Source organism: Buteo buteo, chromosome 4 (genome assembly GCF_964188355.1).
Source record: "Buteo buteo chromosome 4, bButBut1.hap1.1, whole genome shotgun sequence".
NCBI lineage: Eukaryota > Metazoa > Chordata > Aves > Accipitriformes > Accipitridae > Buteo > Buteo buteo.
The window spans coordinates 20,550,185-20,571,640 of record NC_134174.1 but is presented as its reverse complement, the minus strand read 5'-3'; the positions used below and the strand labels follow the sequence as shown (position 1 = coordinate 20,571,640).

The 21,456-nt window shown below is 40.1% G+C and overlaps 1 protein-coding gene across 1 annotated transcript; it reads left to right on the top strand.

Moving 5' to 3' along the window:
- Positions 1–92: 92 nt before the first annotated feature.
- On the top strand, positions 93–15,776 carry ALG12 (ALG12 alpha-1,6-mannosyltransferase). The gene is made up of 10 exons (XM_075024939.1): positions 93–238; positions 4,343–4,532; positions 4,687–4,819; positions 5,353–5,526; positions 6,903–7,097; positions 8,368–8,471; positions 8,952–9,175; positions 9,899–10,068; positions 10,267–10,342; positions 14,416–15,776. The coding sequence occupies exons 2-10, from the start codon at positions 4,368–4,370 to the stop codon at positions 14,645–14,647; spliced, it is 1,473 nt and encodes a 490-aa protein (XP_074881040.1). The 5' UTR covers positions 93–238; positions 4,343–4,367; the 3' UTR covers positions 14,648–15,776.
- The last annotated feature ends 5,680 nt before the right edge of the window (positions 15,777–21,456 follow it).

The window sequence follows — 21,456 nt, the reverse complement described above, 5'->3', positions numbered from 1 at the left end:
CGCCGCCGCCATCATGAGAACGGGCAGGCGCGGTGCTCCGTAGGGGCTTCGGAGGCGTCCGCCATTTGTATTTGGCAGCTGCCTAGGGAGCCCCTGTGCTACCGGGGGCTCGCTCTGCCCTCACCTAACATGGCTGGCCGGAGAGCTGGTCACGTGGGCGCGGGGCTGTTTTCCCCCCCCGCCTCCCGCCTTCTCCTGCCGGCGCCCTCTGCGGGGCGGCCACGTGGACGCCCGGGCGGTGAGTGCGGGCCGGGCCGAGCCGAGCCGAGCCGAGGGCGCCGCGGGCGGGGCGGGACGGGACGGGACGGGAGGTAACGGCCGCGTGAGGTGGGAGCGGGGAGGCCGCCAACGGCCCCGTTCCTTCGCCGCAGCCCGGCTGCGCCCGGGCGTCCCCGGGAGCCCCGTCCCCCGCGGGGGCGCTGCCAGGCGGGTTCCCCCCGCCCCGGCCCTCCGCCTCCCGGGCGCGGTAGCGGCGGCAGGGCAGGGGCAGGGCAGCCGCCTCCTGAGGGGGCCGGGCGGCCTCCGCCGCGGGGATCCCGTGCGGAGGCCGCGGGGTCGGTGCCGGTGTCAGAGGCGGCGGGTGACGGCGCGGCCTCGTCCTGCCGCCCCCCAGGGCTGCCCAGCAGCGACCTGACCGGGCGGGCGGCGCCGAGCCCGCCGTGAGGCGCCGAGCCCGCCGTGAGGCGCCGGCTGACGGCGGCCGGCACGCGTCCCTCCTCCGCGCCGCGGCTCGGCGGGCTCGACGTCCCGCGTCCGTCGCCGGCGCTCGGCGTGGCTTGGCGGCGGCGGGCGGGGAGCGGAGGAGGCCGCGCCGCCCAAGGGGAGCCCTCGGCGGGCGTCCTGCGGCGGGCTGGCCGCTAGAGAGCGCCGGGCACACGCTGCGGGGGCGGGGGGGCACGGGGGGCTCAGTCGGGGGCATTCTGTGTGCTTTTCCCCCGGCCGGTCCGAAGAGTGGCGTTTCCGACGTAGCTTCGTCGTACCTTCATAGCTGGTGCCGTCCCGGGCTTCGTTTCCTGCCTCAACTCGCTCTTCTCTTTTCTTTTTTTTTTGTCCGATTTTTTCTTTTTTTTTTTCTGTTTGTAGCCAGTCCCCACACTGATGAGGAAATGGGTATAGGAATAGCGACTGTCGTGCCCCTTCTTAGAAAAGAAGAAAAAGCGATCCCAGCAGCCACAGGTTTTAAATCTGACCTCGTTCAGAAGTTAGCTTGAGAGCAAAGTTGGAAGAGCTGTTAAAGCACAGGGCAAAAGCCATGGAAGTTGAAGATAATACAACATAGGTTTCCCCACAGCTGGATCAAGCCAAAGAGGGAGGACCTTATAGTGGGAGGCTCTCGGTGGTTCTGCTTAGATTGCTCCATACGGAGCATGTGAGGGAGTGAAATGCAGTCTCTGCAGACAGATTCAACAGTTTGGCTGCCAGACTCTAACTTATTTGTACTGAAGAGTGTCTGAAAAACATAAGTGAGCTAAATATGGTAGATTTTTCATGGGAAGAGTAAAAAGTCAGTTGCTGGAACTAATGACACTTCCACAGAAAAAGTATAGGAACAGAATAAACCATTTTTGATGAAAGCGCTTTGGCCTTTTTTTTTTTTTTTTTTAATGTAAGAAAACAATTTAGTTTCACCCAGTTTAATCCCAAGAAGGGATGAATGTGTTGGAAATCTCCGCTCTTCTATGATTCAGTCTTGATGTAGACATTTGGGGGGCAGTCAGTGTGGCGTTGTGGTACAGGTCCGAGAAGGATTCTTCTAAAGTTGTTAGAACGTTAATGATGGATAAAACTATTTGTATTCACTTACGGTATTCCTCAAACCTTCATTATTAAAATATTTTTATTAAGTGAAAATCTGTTTCTGTGGTTTTGGCACTTAAGAATAAAAGTTGTAATTGCAAGTATCTTGCCTTTATATAGCAAATTTACTTTAAACGTCAAATGCAGTGTCTACTTGTCTCAATAAATTCCACTTGAATTTTGAGGTTTGTCAGCATCAGTTTTTGACAGAGCAAGTTATCTTGAGTTTTGACAAGACCACTAAATTTATTAGGCTCTATCTCAGAAACCTAGGTGTTGTCTTCATGCTTTGGTTTTTTATCTGCTAGCGTGTTTCCCTTCAGGGAATCTCAGTATGTATAATGCATGTAATTATCTTTGAAATGTATGAGTTTGCTGGCAAGCTTACTTTCTTCAGGCATACAAAAGGATTGGAGTCAACAAGATAAAAAAAAAAAAAAGCCTTGCGATAAACTGTGTATGGGTTATGTAGCTTCCCTGTCATTCTGATGATTTAGGAAGTTGGAAACTGATTATTTATGTGATCAGCTAAAGATGTCAGGAGCAGGCTATGTTGTAGAGTGGTCAAAGTGTAATGAATCCAATATTTATAGGTGAAGGTAACATCTTTTTATTATACAACTGATAATCGTTAAGAAGGAAAAAATAGAGCTTCTTGGCACATGGGTCCTTTTACAAGGATTCATTATCCTAAAATACGTGAAATGTTAAGAAGCTGTGAATTGGGAGTGAGGAATACCTACCGTGCTGGTGTATTACATGCTACTTCACATGGCACAAGCTACTCAAGTGCCTGTGTTGGTATATGCGGCGGTGGATTGATCCTTCAGAGTCCATTTTTCGCTCAGGTAAGTTTGGCCAGAAACATGAGATGCCTCTGCGTGTATTGGAAGAATTCAGCAAGAGAGCTTTCTACAGACAAGAACTTGTGCAAGATGAATTATCCTGTGCAGAGGCTTAATTCCTGCCAAATACTTCTTGAGGTGCTCCTGATGGCAGTCCCATACCTGTTTTACTGCTGCTGTGGAAGAAGGATTCCATCGTAGCATAACCCATTTTTATCCATCCTTGTAAAGAAGTAGTACTAGGCACAGATTAAAAAGACTTCTTCGTGCTTCCTGGTATGTTGTGTTTATTTAGGCTCTTAAACATTGCAAAACAAGCCAGAAATCCTAAGGACCTGCCACAGAACTCTCTGTGTTTGAGCCCAGAGTTAGAGCTTCAGTTACAGTCTGTAACAGCAACAATTATGAGAAAAAGAGGTGCAGCCAGTGATGCATATAAATAATATGGGGATGCATGCAGTTTACAGGAAGTACACAAATTTGGGGATTTAGTGGTGTTAGCTGTGAAAATAAGGAACATTAGCTCACTCTTTATTTATTTTTACTAATGAGCAGGACAAACATCAGTTCAGGAAAAGGTGCAGTTGCTACATGATCCTAGCAAATCTGCCAACTGTGTTACATCTGTTTGATGGACATATTTAGACCGAAACATGGGAGAAAATTTCTCTACCAAAACCCCAGTTGTACCTTACAGGTGCTATTTTTAAAGCTTTGTTTCTGTGATAACAGAACAAGAATAACAATAACCAAAATCTCTTGTCTTTCATTAAATTGTAGACTTAGCAAAACCTGGGAAGCTTAAATTAAAAGAATGTGAAGTAGATTACCATGTTTTTGCTGGAAATGGCCATGGAAAATAACTTTGTTTTGTTTTTTACTGTTTGTAATCTGAAACTAGAAAAGATGAGCTGTTCACCCATGACAATACCTATGCTTTATTTGCTCTGGCATCACCTGGACACGTGATTTTATCATCATCGTAACATACATCTGAAGCACTACCGTAAGAATGGCTCAGCGCAGTGTTGTGAAACTGAGCACTAGGGAGAGATAGCCTTCATTTCTGGGTAGCAGTAGGAAGGAGGGGGTTCAGACCATCTCAGGCCATGGTGACGCATGGTGTGGGTGCCGAAGGGGACTCGTCCTTCACTTGACGAGTCCGGACCTAGCCACCAGCAAACTCAAAAGGTCGAAGTGCTCTGTTCTGAGCAACTTCTCATCCTCGTGGTTCCTCTCCCACTAGTTTCAGAGTCCTGGACAAATGAGAGAGTGTGTTCGAAAGATCACATGTAAATCCAGTGTGCGATTCAAGTGAGAGTAAGTTACAAAGCTGTCTCTCCCGCAAAGCACGGACGTAATTGAGGTGGCACTCTCGGCAGTGGTGGCAGTATAGAACGCAAAGGGAAATACTCTGTTAAGTAGGGTCTATGTTGTCTGAGTTTTTCTAGGTGAAAACTAAAATCTTTACAGAGGGTGGCATAAATCCTGAAATGTCTGAACACATTTTTGGCTATCTACTCAGTTTACTGAATGTATTAAAAAAATTGGATGGATTATTTAATTTATTAGCCTTTGTTTAAACTTTTACAGTACTGTAGTAAGTTTTCCTTGCATTATCAATCTGTCTTTTTCTGTTTGTACACTTTATACTGTGTTACTAATGTATTTTCTTTTAATTTTGTTTTTAATAATAATAGAGTATACGTGAATTTCAAACCCAGTATGGCTCAGAAGAGGAGCTCAAGTGGGCGGTCATTCCCATTGCTGCTGCTGATTATTGTTGTGGCCTTTGTTCATTTAACTGTATGTCCTTTTACAAAAGTGGAGGAAAGCTTTAACCTACAAGCTATCCATGATGTGGTATACCACCAACTGGACTTGGATAAGGTAAATTCAAAAGAAGGTGTGCTTTTTTGGACACTGTTATTAAAGATTGTGATTCCATGCTATATGAGTAGGGCAAATGCAATGTGAATATGAGTTATCCCAGTTTTCCTTTGTTTCTGATTTGCCTGTCTTACTTAGATTTTCCTTTTTGCAGTATGACCATCATGAATTTCCTGGAGTTGTCCCAAGAACGTTCCTTGGACCAATTTTTATTGCTGCTCTTTCCAGCCCAGCTATATATGTACTTTCTGTGCTAAGAATGTCCAAGTTCTACTCGCAGCTGATAGGTATGAGAACTTTAAATCATCAGAATACAGATTTTTACTACTGGACTAATGGGTGACATTGTTTTAACATTCAGTGTTTGGATCAGTGGTTAAAATGTGATATTCTTTTCCTTAATGAGGGATTTTGCAGACTGTTGGTACTTAAAGCTAGCATGGCAGTTCCACCCCCTCTCTGCGGTAACTAACAGCACAGAGAAAGTCGGTACTAACAAATATCAGACAGTTTAGAAAAAGCAAGTGTCTTTGGAGAACACGCTCCCATGTGTGCTTCTGTGTACGCTTCAGAAAATACTAACTTGGGCATAGGAGCATTGACCTTTGTGCAAAAGTATCAGACAAGTTAAAGGTGGATTAAAATAAACAAACTAATGGGGAGGTTTGGGTTTGGCTTTTTTTTTTCTTTGAAGTGGGTTATGTTGTGGTATCTTCAGTATTATTCTTCGTAACTTCTTCCCATTACGTTATGTAACATGGTTGTTTGTTAGCGATACGTCCGGTATTACTCTTAATTCCCATTTTTATTCTTCTAATAGTCCGAGGAAGCTTGGGGCTCAGTGTGATTTACACATTATGGAAATTGCAGAAAGAAGTTAGAAAGCAGTTTGGAGCAACTACATCAACAGTCTTCTGTCTCATCACTGTTACTCAGTTTCATTTGATGTTTTACTGTACACGAACCCTCCCTAATGTGTTTGCACTCCCTTTTGGTAAGTATTTGCATAGCAATAATTGTAAAATATAAAAATTCTTCTCAAATATGTCAGTACTTAAAGCACAGAAAATGTGAGGTCAGACATAGACAAATAATATATGTGCTTGATTAAATTGTGTGGTAGCAAGGCTAGAAGACTTAAGCAGTTGTGATTTCTTTCTTTTTTTTTTTTACCATATATGCTTACAATGACCATTGAATCAAGTTTTATTGAATCTGAGTATATGTGGAGTTTGTCAGATGGCTTTGATTAACTAAAGGTTTGGGTACACATACCTGATGCATAAAACACAGAGCTATTGAAAAGGCAGTAGGTACACCTGCAGTTCAAAAAAAAAAAATCTGTGAACTTTGTCTACACAGGAAACAGCTTTCTCATGAGACTGGAACAAACTCCCATCGCAACCTCTCCACCTTCCTCTTCTGGAGTTATCTACAAATGTAGCAGTTTGTACACTTAAGGGGGGAAAAAAAATCAAAGTCAAAACATTACTTTACACATACAGTTTTTCCCTAGAGATGATGAGAGGGAAGATTAACCACATGTGACAGATGGTAGCTGAGTCACTTAATGCTTCAGTGCAAGTTGTTCAACTAATAAAATCATGAGGTTGGTGTAAGAACCTGTCTAGATCAGAACTGAAAAACAAAACAAAAAGCAGTTGAATTGTCAGATAAACACTGTATAGTAATAAACAACTTGGATAATTTCTGCAGGTATTAAAAAATACAAGTTGCTTCATGGTTTTATACTATTAATATTTCATACATATTCCTTAGGATCATGACCACTTTACTATGTAGTCATGAACTGTGGAAAAAGTAGAGGCAACTTCATCTGTAGAGTTACGGTGTGTCTCCAGCTAACCATGCAAATGGATTTATAGTTCTTCTCCCTGAGCAGTAGTCTGTAGTCTCTTTTTCATATTTGAAATGGGGTGCTGTTATCATGAACACAGGATATACTCAGCCAAGAGAATAATTCTTCAGCTGATACTGAGCAATAATAATCATGAATCTTAGTTTGAATGGGTTTTAGTACTTCCTCAAGGTTTTGGGGTTTGTTTTTGGTTTTGTTTGGTTTTTTTGACCCAAAGGCTATTAAATATACTGTCTAGGAAGAGTTCCCATGTGTTTCTTCTGTGGTTATACTTTTCCTAATTACTTAAGCATCAACAGTAGAAAGTTGTGCATTATTCCAAATTACATTCCTCTAACAGAGGAAGAAATTCTGGGCTAGAAATGGTAGGAAGACCAGGAGAGCATTGATGGGAACTTAGAGGAACAAGACACTAGTATTGAGAAAAGTGTTGCCCTTTAGAAAATGAATAGTTCAGTGTGTGAGACAGTGTGCTTTATTTATTTTTGCAGTGCTCCTGGCATTAACGTTTTGGATACAGCAAAAGCAAAGGCCATTCATTTGGTTCTCGGCTTTGGCAATTATAGTCTTCAGATCAGAGCTCTGCATCTTCTTAGGCCTCATGCTCCTGGTGACATTATTAACTAAAAGAATCTCCATATTCAAGGTGCTTTCCCATGCTGTTCCTGCTGGAATTTTTTGGTTGGGTAAGTATTTGCTTGGAAAAAACACATGCTACGTAGTAAATTCAATAGAAATCTGGACTGAGTTCGCTGGTTACCTGGCCCTTAGGCCTTTTTTTTAATCTGATTCCATTTTCTAGTAATATGACAAGGGTATTTATTTCTTTGAAAATTTCCATGTGAGGAAATAGATGTGCATGGAGCAGTAGAAAGATACTGCGACTCCTGCCTTTAGATGCTTACAGTTTGATGTTCTGGTCTTAAAAAGGCTTAGACATGCAAGCTGACTTTAGTGTAATTAGTACCTGGCTGTAGCTACACCTGCATTATTAGCTGTAGTATCTATTGCCGTGACGATAAGCTGAATCTCAGGATAAAATACAACAGTGTGGCAGACTGGGATACTGAGCAAGAAGGTTGTAGGGAGAGTCACAGTTCAGCTCTGTTTCTTTATTACATTAATTCTAATAGCTTAAGTGATTATCCGTGCTAGAGAGGTTGAAAAATCTCTTTGTCTCTACTGATCTATGGAAGGCTCGTGCATATGCATGTAAATATTCTAAGCTTCTCTGCCAGCCTACCTAATTAAAAATGCTGTTGTCAGATGCCTGATGATGACCTCTAGTAGTGTGCTGTTCCTTCCACAGCATGGGCAGTAGAAACAGTAAGATCATGCCATGTGCATTTGGAGGCACCTCACAGCATAAGAGTTTGGAGATCCAATGGGAATTTGTCACTGGTACTCCCATTCCATCTCTGGGCAAACTTCTTAAATACCAGAGCAGTTTTCAGAGAGCTGAGTGGAAGAGATGGGGCTGATGGATTTGCTACTCTTCTGTCTTTTTGCCTTTCATCCCTTACCCTCCTTCCCTCAGACCTAATAAACAGTAGCAAACTTCTAGAGATTGTTTATCTTAACTTACTAGCTTTACAATAAAAATCCATTTAGTACCATTTGAAGTTAACCTGGGTTTATTACCATTCATTAAATTTAATGCTTTAATATTCTTTTGAAACAAACTAATTAAACCACTGTTTTTCACACCTGGGGTTGGAGTGGGGCAAATCTCAATCAGATTCCTATCTAACGTGCTTCTATTAAGAAGTGCCTCCCTCCCCTGCATTTCCACTGCAAGACAGACAGATTCAACCTTCTCTGTGGCTTTGGGTGAGGCTTACAATGCGTGTTCCAGTTTATGCTGATCTCATCAGTAACTGTGCAATTTGGATGTGCTAGTTTGCTTTTCCCTAGTTTTTAATTCACGCAGATTTGTATTTCTTTTAATTCTTTTAGGGCTAACAGTTGCTGTGGATTCTCTATTTTGGAGGCAACTTGTGTGGCCAGAGGGGAAAGTGCTCTGGTATAACACAATTTTGAACAGAAGTTCCAACTGGGGAGTATCCTTTGAAACGTCCAGGGAAAAAGACCTATTGAACACTACCAGCCAAAGCAAAGACTTGATGTAACCTATTCCTGAGACTCACTTACAGTGTTAAATTCTACCTTTCATCTAGTATTTCATTATTTGAAGCTTATGAGACAATTTCTGTTTCTTAGATCTTTCTGTAAATTTTAACTCTCCTCTGCTGACTGTTCCTTCTTGCTTCTTTGTGTTCTACCAATGTTAAAGCCAGGTTTCTTCCCCTTGGTTTTTCAGGTTGCCCATCATTAGCACCATTTGATGTTGGGTGATGTGAATGTAGTTACGCAACTGCTTTTATTTCTCAAAGGGTAAGGCAGAAACCCAAATGCCTGGAAGAATGCGATATATATAAAGTATACTGCATATTTGCAGAATTTGCATGTACTACTGTAAAGAATAGTTACTTTACTTGTCAGCAGTGAAAGCATCCTTAACTCTCCTTTTCACCTTGAAGACCTCCCCCTTCTTGTGGTATTTCTATTCAGCCCTGCCTCGTGCTTTGGGATGCAGCATTGTATTTGTGCCCTTAGGTGTAGCAGAAAAGAGAACTCGGATACTACTTTTGCCAGCACTGGGCTTTATTTTCTTGTATTCATTTCTCCCACACAAAGAGCTGCGTTTTATCATATATACTTTCCCTGTCTTCAACATAGTGGCTGCTAAAATGTGCTCACGAATGTAAGTTTGAAATTCTGTTTTGTTTTGGGTTTTTTTCTTCTTGAAAATGCAAAAGAAAAGCAAAACTATTATTACTATTTTTATGCACTTTTTTTTATCTTGGAGTTTGGATCTTCAGATCTTCTCAAATCTCTTGGATTTGAGATCTTCATATGCTTTAGAAAGGAGGTCTGTATCACTGTACCCATTTGACTAATGAGGGAAATGGAGACAAAGAAAAGTTAAATGATTTGGCAGGACCATTTGACAGTTTGGGTCAGTGTCAGGAATAGAGCCCTGATTTTACTGTTACGCTGTTACAATTCAGTTTATTTTATCCACCAGAGAAAAAGATACATTCCAGGGTACTACTGTGTTGTTAACACAACTTACCTTAGGAGGTAGTTTAATACACAGGTGGGGCTCATGAAATGTGGAGTTTGTATTAAATAGTTAAACTTGCGTATTTTGAGTAAACACATTGAAGTTAAATTGTGAAATTCTTTGAAAGAGAATACTTTCATAGCCAGAGGTTTTAAACACAGAAATACTTAGCTTTATTGATGAGCTTTTATTAATGAGAATATTCTAATTTGTACGCATTCCATACACACGATTGTAATAAAGTTTGCATTAATCTTTATTATCTAGCATTGCAGTTTTCGTAAAAGCTCTGTCACAATAGTCAATGACCAGTATGAAAGAAAAATAACAGTTTATTCTTACTCTCCCCCCCCCCAACAGTCTGAATAACTACCGGAAATCTTGGCTGTACAAACTTGGATCTTTCTTTGTTATAATGCATCTTCTAGTTAATGCTGCTTATTCAGCAACATCTTTATATGTTTCACATTTCAATTATCCTGGAGGAGTGGCAATTCAGAAGTTGCATGAGTTGGTACCTTCAACAGCAGGTATGTAAAGCTGGCTTGAGGTATGTTAGTCTAATTTCAATTGCATTTTTTTTTCTGCTGGTGTATCGTTACATGTATTGGATATTACTACTTCACACTATTTACATGCATGTTTTCTGTTACTATTTTGTTAATTTATTAATCAGAGTGTTCTTAGAAGAATTTTGAAATTGTACTTTGCTTTCTTTGTTTCTGTAGATGTCTCTGTTCATATTGATGTGGCTGCAGCACAAACAGGAGTTTCTCGGTTTCTAGAAATCAATTCAGATTGGAGGTATGTTATGAATGAGGTATTTTGATCTGAAGATAGCAGCCTGCTTTTTCCTTTTTTGTATATGCACAGGGGCAAGCATCACAGATACTGTTTCTGGTACAGCATATTTATTAAGCCAGGTCAAGAACAATGTGAATCTTCAGAGAATTTTGATGTGTGCAGTGCTGCCATTTCAGAAATAGAGCACTGCAACGTTTTTTAATTGTTTTGGTTGGTTCAGGTTTGCCTGAATAGCGTAGAATCTTTAAAAGACATCAGAAACAGTGCAAAAAAATTGTTAGCTTACTAAAACACCAATATCTTTAATGCAGCTACATTTGACATCTCACTAGATCTCATAAAACACAGCTGTAGATGAACACTTTTCTGCTCTTGGCAGAACAGTGTATATAATTGTGGGGGTATCTTCTCATTTTGTTTGTATTTGAATGATGTGAGGCTTATCTGCATATTAATATACAAAGTCTATTTTTATGTGGAATGTCCTTCACATAGATTGCATTGATGCTGCTGTTGTGGACTATCGGTCACGTCCATTGGCTCTGAGAGAAAGCAGTTGAATGCTTTGTTACCATGACCAGTAGTGATGTACAACAGTTTTAAGAATCAGAATTTTGAAATGAATAGTAGGAGACCTTTGTGGGATGGCATTGTTTGCTTTTCAGGATGCAGACCCAAAAAAAGGCACCTTTCTGATTCTTAGGCCTACCTCGTCAGCTGAAGTGTAGGTTTCTAATTTAAAATGTGATCTTAATGAAAATAATTTAGCAGAAAGTGACACAAAGCCTCACTTCATACTTGCACAAAACAAAAGCAATACAAGCAGATTTTGATTTAAGAAGTACTCTGAGCATGGAGTTCTTTTTTCCCAGTTACAGTCTTCAGGATCAGATGAGCAAACATAATTTAATTATTGGTATGTTTAGAGATAAAAGCATTTGGGAAGTAAAGAGGGAGAAGGGGAAAAAAAGTATGCTCCTGGGGGAATTATAAAAACCAATGAGCTTGCTAGGTCTTATTTTATTTCCATACTCTCTCATAATATTGTGATGGTATGGACAGTTTAAAGCTGAATTGCCCTCTCAGTTACCCATCCAATGTTTATTTCAAATTGTTTTTTGCATGTTCAGTCTAGAGAAAGTCTTCAGCGATCAACAATCAGGAGACATTAAACTATGAGAGTACAAGTACGCATGACAGCTAAAATGTTCCAATCTTTGTTTTTTGAATATACTTAAGTACACACATTACTCTGAAAACAACTCTACTCTCTAAATACAATTCTTAATTTCCATGAGCTTTCTGGGGGTGGTGGGTTTTGGATTGTTTTGGGCTCGCAAGGCTGTAGTGTAGTGGGATTGGAAGGTAAACGAATAATATCCCTGTCACTGATGGTTGTTTCATAGTGTCGCAGCTACAGAGCAGTTTGTCTCTCTCACTTTTATCTTTACTCATCGTAAAAAAGCCTCAAGGGAGGGCTGATTCACCATGAAGTTTCACATTGAAAAAATCAGGCAAAATCCACAACTAAGCATCATACACGGGACTACCACTTTGACAGCATGTCCTGGTTTTGGCTGGGATAGAGTTAAGAGTTAAACCATGACACAGCACAATAGTGCAAAATTTAGTGGCACCAGCTGTCCATTTTCTCTTTTTCCAAGGAAGTGACAGCCTTTCAGATGGGTCTGAAAATGAGAAAACTCATTTACCATCTTCATAGAATGTGTACATCAGGTGAAAACAGATTTATTGATAGAGTGGCTATGAAGGCTGATGATTCATCTTTCTAACTAACAATACATCTTTCTAACTAACTAACTACAGTCTATAAATAAGTGTCTTAAAGTTAACAGCTTTCGGTGGCGTGCTCAGATTAGATCTATTTGCCTCAAGAAAAATGCAAGTGATCTATTATTTTTCTTCAAAGGGTGATTGAAAGAAGCTTGATTCAGGTTCTTACACAGGACAGGTGTTACAGTCTTGTCTTCAATTAGTGCAGTCTCTTTGAACCAGGAATAAATATGCTGTGTAAGCTTAAAGTATTTAAAAATAATAAAATCCAGAGATGCTTGCAGCCAGATGAAAGGCCCTTTATTTGCTGATGAAGAAAATGCAAAACTAGTAGTTGGTAAAGTTGTTATGAAGTAGGACATTCCTTCTGCCAGTTTGGATGCATGTACCATCCTAAGTGGTATTGCAGTCTTTTTGGAAATGGCAGATGAAGTTAGTGTGCAGGTTTTTTTAGAAGAAAGCACTTGTTCAGCGTGCAAAGTCTAATTCTGCATTATATGGTGCATTTATTGACATCTCTGGATTCTGTCAGCCTGGGGTCTGTTCTGGGTTGCCAAAATTTTAGTTAACAATCCACACAAATCCTCTAGTTTGCTGTAGAGTACTTGCTTTAAATATCTTAAACGTTAATGACTGCTATGTCAGGGAGTGTTGTAAAAATATAAATTGATATTGTTTCCAGTTTTTCACAGAGAATTCAGGCAGATGAGAGGCCAGGCGTGCAAAGACACATGTGGCAAAAGGAGTAAATCCGGGCTGCATCTAGGTGCATTTAAGAGTGTGTAGAGTTGGGATTACACCACCACTTCCCTACCAGTGTCCATGCCACGGCCTTGAGTAAGTTGCTTGTGAAATGCATGGGAGGAATCAGGTGCCTAAGAATAGGAGCTCCAAAAGCTGGTAGAAAACAGTTCACAGAAAAGGGCAACAGAAAAGGTGAAGAACCGGGCACTGCTCTTCGCTTGGGTTACAGTACATGGACACGCTTTTATAGTTAGATGCCAAAGACTGTCTTGTCATAAACTAAAGGTAAGTAACCTCCATCTCAACCTTTGTCTTCTGGACTGTTGCCCAGCATTAGTGTAGAATGTTTTTCTGGGGTATAGAGCAAAGATTTGAATCCAGGTCTCCCGTTTTTTGGAAGCACACTTAACAGTGGTCTACAGAGTGTTTTGGGGTGGACTTACCTTATTCTTCCCCTTTGAAGTTGTTGGATTGTGGACTCGATCAGGCTGCCATGTCCAATATGAGCATCCTAACCCTTGGGCTATAAATTCCACCTGACTCTCTTCAGTGAATGAATAAATAACTATTGCGAAATAGAACTGTGTCTTCATGAGACAGTGAGGGAGAACTATCTCAATTTCTAGAAAATTATAGAGGTTCATACAGCTCTGTGAGATGAGAAACTTAAGTTCTGGGCTTAGATCACACAGAGAGTGACTGAACCTAGATCTTTGACATCCCTGCCAAATGCTTAAGTCACTTGTTTTCTTAGCCTCTAAATTCCCTCTATGGCTAGATTGAATATACCTCCTTTTAAGAAATAACTAAGTGTATATGCTAAATAGTTTTAGAACTCACTAGTTACTTCTTATATAATTTTTTAAAATATATAATTTGTATATATTTAGGTACCTAAACAGGTTTATAAAAGCTGACCCAAAGCGACCTGCCCAAACATGTAGTAGATCAGGGAACTGAACCCAGAAATAACAAGTGCCAAGTTAATACTGTAATTGCCACGCTGTTCTTTCTTTCCTACAGTGTTCAAGGAATTATTCTCCCTGCTATTCTCTGAGGCTTCTACTTTAATGTATGACTACCAGAAGAGAAAGTTTTCTGCTAAAGTGCCTCATAACTTTTTTTTTCTCGATTAAAAAAAAAAGAAAAACAAAACCAAAAAAAAAACCCCCACACTTATCCAAACCACAATTCTTGTGGAGTAAAACTTAAAAATGAGTCCAGGTTTCTACAGTCTTAGACTTTGATGTGTCCTTTCTCCACAGAACTCAAATAGAGGACTAGTGAGAAATTTTCTAGGAGTCCTGATTTATATCACAGTAGCAGCAGAAAGACTTGCATGGAATGACTGACTACCTAAACTCTTCAAAAATATTATTTCCTCCTCCAGTACTAGTTTATTTAATCAAGAGGTATAACTGAGAATGTTACAGTTCCTTTTGTGTTTCATCTTGGATGCTACATGACCTTGTGATAATGGAGATGTTTAATAGGTAAAGAGAGGAATGTAAATAAGCCTTCTTTATTCTTTACAGGTATGACAAAAGAGAAGATGTTAAACCAGGAGACCAGTTGATGTTTTCTTACACACACATACTGATGGAAACAAACCCTCTTCAGATATCACATTACAAGACAACCCACAGGCCACTGGCAAATATACCTGGCATCAGTAAAATTGGGTTGAACCTTACTGCACTACCTCCTTTTACTTTAAATTTGAAACCAAAATTAGTACTGTTGGAAAAACTTCCTCTATCATCTTGACTGTGAATTTTAAGTAAGTCTTTTGATGTAATTTTGCTGATGACTGAATAATCTAAGAGAGCAGCAAATTGTCATTCCAGCACTGCAATTCAACTTCTGTGGAAAGGCACGGAAAATCTTTGTACTGAATGGTATTTAGCTCCGTCCTGTTTCTTACATGAATATTACAATGCATTCCTAGTCAGTATATACTCTAATACTGAGTTGTATTGTTAGATATGTTTGAGAGAGGCTACCTACAAGTTTAGTGGTATTAAGTAAAACCTGTCTACTTGGTTTGGGTAGCTGTTTCATCATGTAGCGCAGGTATGTCCTAATTGTCCTATATAAGATACATAATGGAACAGGTTTGTGCTACGGCAATAATTTGATATGTAATCTATGTGTGCAAAGATGTATTACTTGATGTATCTGCAGGATTGTAACCCCTTCAGTTGTCAGATTGCCTCTGTGAAACTTAATGTTATCAACATAGGAAAGCCATAGTCATTGTAGCTTCATCACAATACCTAATTGTGCCCTGTAGGCTACCAAGCTAATTAAAGTGAAAGATTCACTTAAAAAGCAGTTGGACCTTTTGACGAGCACTGTCTCATAACAGATTTGAGCATTAAAGGATGGTTATCTTTATTCCAACACTTCATGAATAAGCAGCAACTTAGATTTCACATGAAAAAGAATTTTAAAAATAATGTTCCCCTCTTCTGCTGTAATGATATTAATTTGCAGTGCAAAACTTTACCTATGAAAATATTCACTTGAATACAGTTTTAAGAAGATAGGTGCTGTTTTCCTTTCTTTACTAAGTAGTCCCTTTGGAAAGGAATAATCTAATATGCCATGGGTTGCATTCTATAAACTAGAATAAGATAGCATGCTCTGTAGTCTCCTTTATTAGATGTTTTTGTTAAGGATGTCTGCCTAGATTGCTGAATGAAACAAGTTCAGGGGTAAACTAAGGAAAAAAAGTTAGAATTTTGGTTAGGGCCAGTTGTAATGTGACAGGAGCTCCATTAGTGTAAAAAATCAGTATTGCTGAAACAGTCATGGGCAGAAAACATATTCCTTGCTGGCTGAAAACTCGAGTAAAAAATTCTTATTGAATAAAGTGTTTTGGGTTTTTTTTAAAGTGTGCTTCATTCAGGAACTCCCTTTACCCATGTATGTTTCAGTTTTTAGGACTATGTTTTCTTTTTATCCTTTAGATGATGTATCAGGAACTGATCTGGTGGGGTGGAGTCTGCTCCCCCGTGGGTGGCTGTTGCTGCCCTGCAGGCTTCCTCAGGCTGAGCAGATCTGGCAAAGGCAACCTGCAGAACTTGTTGGTCTAGTCTCTGGTTGCTCTTGAAATTGAAATCACTCAAGTATTATCTACTTGACTGGTCTTTGGACAAAAATTCAGCTTCTTCTACAGCCAATTTGAACATCAAACAATTCACGAGACAGAAGGAAGTACATGTGCAAATGGCTGAGAATTTGGAACAATACAAAGGAAAACTTTTGAGTGAGGATGTAGGCCCTTATGTTAAGCCTAATCATTGACTTTATGTAACTCCCCCCACACTGTAATCCACAGTCTGAGAACCTGAGCTAAAATTTATCCTGCCCAAGCATGGACAAATGTCTGCAATGGTGAAGTTAGGTGTATAGTTACTCCAGCTTCCCAAATCCCTGGTTGTCAGGCTCCCTCTGCAGAAAGTTGCTTCTGTTAACTACAGAGGAAACCTAGGACTATTATGCTTGCAGCATAGGCATCTCAAGCTAATGCCTGAAGTGGCACTGAATACGTGGACATGATGCATTTGAAGAGTTTAATCTTGCTGAATGTCAGCCACGTGGCTGACTGGAACCTTCCACAGACTTTGGTTCTGGTGTCTGGGTGCTACCTGTTGGACTGACTGACTTACACCAGGGATGGTGTTCAGCTGTGGTAGTAGTGTGTACTACTGCTCACAGCCTCACCGCTGATGAAAATAGAAGCCATCAGCTCAAATTGGCCTGTTTAGTGTATTTGCTTGGGGTAGAGAAAGGTAAAATACATAGAAAGAGGCAGGAAAGAGATCTTGGATTGCCGTTTTGAACAGTGTCTGAAGTTTATTTAGGTCCTGCTGCATCTTGCTCTGCATATGTGGTTCTTGAAAAGTGCCGAGTTTTAAGATCTGCAACCTGTTTGGGTTTGTAGACAGAGGACTAGATCACGACCTGTGCAGTGCGTGCAGCACCATAGCACCAGTGGCTGTATGACTTCTGTGACAGCACGGGTAACGCCTCTGACATCAGCCGTGAATATTATGGTAGCCCACACCTGGAATAAGAAGGGGCAGCTGTCAAACTGGGATGAAGATTACTGCAGTTTTCCCCCCCAACGATTGCTTTCAATAAACAAACAGTCCTTGGAATAAAACTAAAGCCATCTCCTCCCTCTTAAATGAATCTTCTTGTCTCCAAGGCCTATGTTGTCTGTCTTTAGCTCCACAAGAAAAGTAGAGCTTATTTTCTCCTTTAATATAGATTAACATTCAGTGTATTTGCATGGAAGAAAGAAAGTGTGGGTTTAACCTCCCTTAGATGTAAGAGGGCACTAAGGAAGTCTCACCCCTTCTATAAAGTTGAAGTGAGGCATTACAAATTCTTCTGCATTTGGGGGAATGGGAGCATAGGGGGAAGCCTCAAGTTACTGCATGAATGGTGCAGGTAAGGGAGACACTCTGAAAACTTATTTGGTGGAAGTCTGAAGGGACTTTTAAAGTCATAAATTTCTCATGACTATTCAAGTTCTTAAAAGAAAAATTCCTTTTGTCTTGACTGATCACAGACAACCCTAGCTTAGAGTATAGCTTTTCTTAATAAAAACAGAAGTAGGGTGAGCATATTCAAATAATTGAGGGCTGAATTAACTTGAATAAAGCAAAAGATATAGAAGAGTCCATCCATAAATTGTTACATCTATGACATTTAAACACAGAATGCAGTTGTAAATAAAATGCATTTAACATGTATAATGCTGCTGTAGAATGAGATTTATTTTAGGATGTCTTGTTAAATTCCCCAAAGGTCAAACGTTGCGTAGGATCATGCATTGCCTTTTGAAGTTTGGCTGACTTAATTTCTTACAAGCAGCATTTATTCCTGTAAAGAGCAAGGCTAACATGATTTGGACACAAACATGTCACCATGTCATTTCACCCAGAGATGATGAATAATCACCGTCTTACAGCCTGAGATTTAAGACACCCTGTGTTGCAAAACTAAATAAAGTAATTGCATGAAAAAAAGTTGTGGAACTCGGTGATAGAGGACATTTTTAGATGCTGAAAGAAAATCTGCTTCAAAACAGGGTTAAACAGATCACTCTCCCATCAAGAACTAAAAGAACCAAAGATCAAGGAGCAACCTCCAGTTCACAAAGTAGACTCTAAGTAATAGAGTGTTCAGAGCTGGGAAAAAAGATCAGACCGTATTTACCTTATACCTGCCGTAAGTACTTGCTATGGGTCTTCTCTCTCACGAATGAATTTGGAGTGAGGAGACCTGGAGGATGGTTGTATTGCATCTGACATAAAATATGCTACCTGTTAACACTGAGAAAAGCCAGAATGTGTCTCAGGTTCTTCCGTTTGCCATCCATTTCACTTCAGCCTTCAGAACACATCCTCAATGCAATTTAACTCATAACGCATTTGAAACACTGGTCACACCCCTTTTTCTCACTGGTCACACCCCTTTTTCTCGCGTCCTGGCTGTTTCACATCCCCTTGGTGAGACTGGATATGCATTCAGGAGAACAAGACTGAGGTTGTGCTGCCCCTCCTACGGCAGTTGCAACTGTTCTAGGACCATTCCTATCCTCCTGAACACTTCCAGTTCTTTCCATAACGGTAAGGAGCTTGAAGGGTGATACCAGATTTAAGCACTTGTTTGCTGTATCTCAATTGCAATGCAAGAGTGCACGATTCCCTTGCATCCGAGAGCACTTTTTCATACGTAGCAGAAATCACACAGAAGTCTTAGTGCTGCTTTCCTCGCTTTATTACCTGCGCTTATTCTTAAATACTCCCCTTCCCCCCTCAACACCCCCAAAGAGCTTTCCTTGTAACTTAGAGAGTCTTTCTTGTACAAATGACTTCACTTTCTATTTGCAAGAACAAAACCACAAGCCGAGTTTATCACCAATGTAAGCAAGACTGTTTAGCCACAGCCTTCTCGGTTAGCTGGTTACATAATTAGTCTCAGCTATGTCTTACATGAAAAATGCATCACTATCCGCTTAACATATGACACGGAAGATTAAAAGCGTGTTTGCAAAAATTCCTGAAGTTAAATGACAAAGAAACTCTGTGAAGGTTTGCTTCATTTTTTATTTAAATATGTATGATTCCTAAATGTAATTGATCCATTTTGTATGCAACTACTTATTTTAGATCAGCTCTTTAGATAAACATGAGCAACTACAACTACTTTTGATTGTTCATTTCACATCTGTTTCTAAGAGCAAAGACAGCCAGTGTTTCTCCTGCAATTCTACATCTGTCACAGGCAGTCTTTCACCAATTCTGCTTCCTTTCAGCTGCAACTGCCCTTGGTTCTGTACCAAGGCTTGATTTGTGTCTGTGTCCAGATATGTCAAGTGTAAGGTAAAAATGCTGTCTGAAATGGAGTCCCATCTTTTCCTGTAAAACTGCCAATTTAAATCAACAAATTGGAAGAAGGAATTGGTTCATACAGAGAGAGAGAGAGGAAAAAAAAAAGAGGCAGAGACAGCTTCAGCATTGATCTACCCCTTGGAACCCAAGTTGATACCCAAGCTGGGGACATCACTGTAGCTACGATTTCTGGCTGGCATACTTATTTTATGAAATGAAGCACTTTTGGGCCAGTTTTGCAAGGAAACCAATAAGGTGAAGAATCATTCTTTCTTGTCGCTAAGAATAAAGCAACAGATTAAGGTATTTGTGGAAGACTAAAATGCTTAAGTTTATAAAATCTAAATAATCTGTAATTAGAAAGTGTTATTTGTTAATTATGTTTATTTTTCCCGTGTTTAGAGATACCTAAATGCAAGTTTGTTATTGTCAGCTCTGTATAGTGCCAGAAAAAAAATGCTACTTTAAAGGACAGATCTCTCAACAACTGTAAACATCTACTTTCTACGCCTACATATAATCAATCACATCCTTATGCTGGAATTTAAACTGCTCTAGATTGAGATTTCAGTTCCTTGTAAATTCAGAAGCTACTCTTGGGGAGCAAGGAGAAGCTATGAGTAGTCCTAGTAAATACTTACTGGCCAAATCCTGCAATCAAACAGGTTTCCTTTACTTTTACTTGGTGGGTAGGGAAGGAGGCCAAATGGAAAGGGGCAATGTCGGGGGAGCATTATCACAGGTTTCCGGAGCATAATATACATCTCAATAGATACTTTCCATTATATACCCTTCACAAGACTTAAGTTCTTTGAAAAGGCTGATGCAAATCTCTACTTCTTCCCCTTCCTCCCTTTAGTACTATGAAGTATTTCTTGCTGCAGTGTGTAATTGTTACACCTGCCTAATCTTAGAAGCAAAAGCTGTTAAGTCTACTTACTCAGTTTATTTCTGAAGTTGCTCACGTACTGAAATTAGCTGTTTAAATAAAGCCAGTATCACTGTTGCAGGTTCACCATACCATTATGCATTAGGGAACTGTCTGCTGCCGCATGGACTGGTGCAGCACAAACTCAGCTCGATGAGAACTCCCACTGTTAACAGCTTGTGCTTTATTACAGTCTGAGAGAGGGCAATGTAAAAATAGGGGAGTTTCCTATATATTACAAATAGGAGAAGGGTTAGAAAAACCAACAGTTTTAGCAATCGTTAAGAATTTACTTTAAAAATAATAAAGTAAACCCAACACAAACCCCACCCACTCAGTAACTTACCTCAATACTTCATTGAAAGCTTTCAGCCCTTCATTGGAGTCATTCTTTTCTCAAAGGTGGCAGCCTGAACTGAAGACGAAGATGCTCCCGTAACTCCTATAGAAGGATCAAGGCTTACAACTGAAAAATAGCAACTTTGTGCTTTCAGTCTCTCCTATTTTTAAGTTTTTAAGAACTAAGTGTTTTGATTTTAAGGCCTTTTGGGCCTGCATATTATCTTTAAAGAAATTCTAACATAAGCCTATTATTAATTCTTAACCAAGTTGATACTGAAAAACTGCAGTCTTAAGAACTAAGCCCTTCAAAAAAAAAAAAAAAAAAAAGGAAATTGCAGGTACAAATAAAGTAGACTAACTGGTAAAATTTTACTTTTAAAAATAGTTACTAGTTCTCATTCTCTCAGGAAAAATTTTGACAAAAAGCACAACTATACAATTAGTTTCCCCATGAGTAAGATGCAAATTGGGGGCAACAAAATGCCATCACTTCAGCTTTCCACATGAGAGTTACATAGGAGCTACAGTGAAGACTGCCTTCGGAGGAGCCAAGATGCTCGTTTCCAGAGAACTGGGATTTTCAGGTAAACTTGTTCACTGCCAGCACTCCTGCTGGTATCATGCAGCTCTGCAATGCTTTAAGCCAAAGGCTGTATTTACCTTCAAGCCTTGAGTGAAAATTCTATCACTGGTTTCAAAAGGAAAAAAAAAAAAAAAAAAAAAAAAAGTTTCTTCATCCTCTACCTCCATCTCTACTGGTTTGGAGAGATTAAACAACTACTTTACAAAGGTCAAGGTTATATTCACAGTTAAAATGTAGGGGAAAAAATTGAGATAATAATTAACCAGTAACCATTTAAACATGTTTCCCAATAAGCTGCTTCAAACTCACCTAG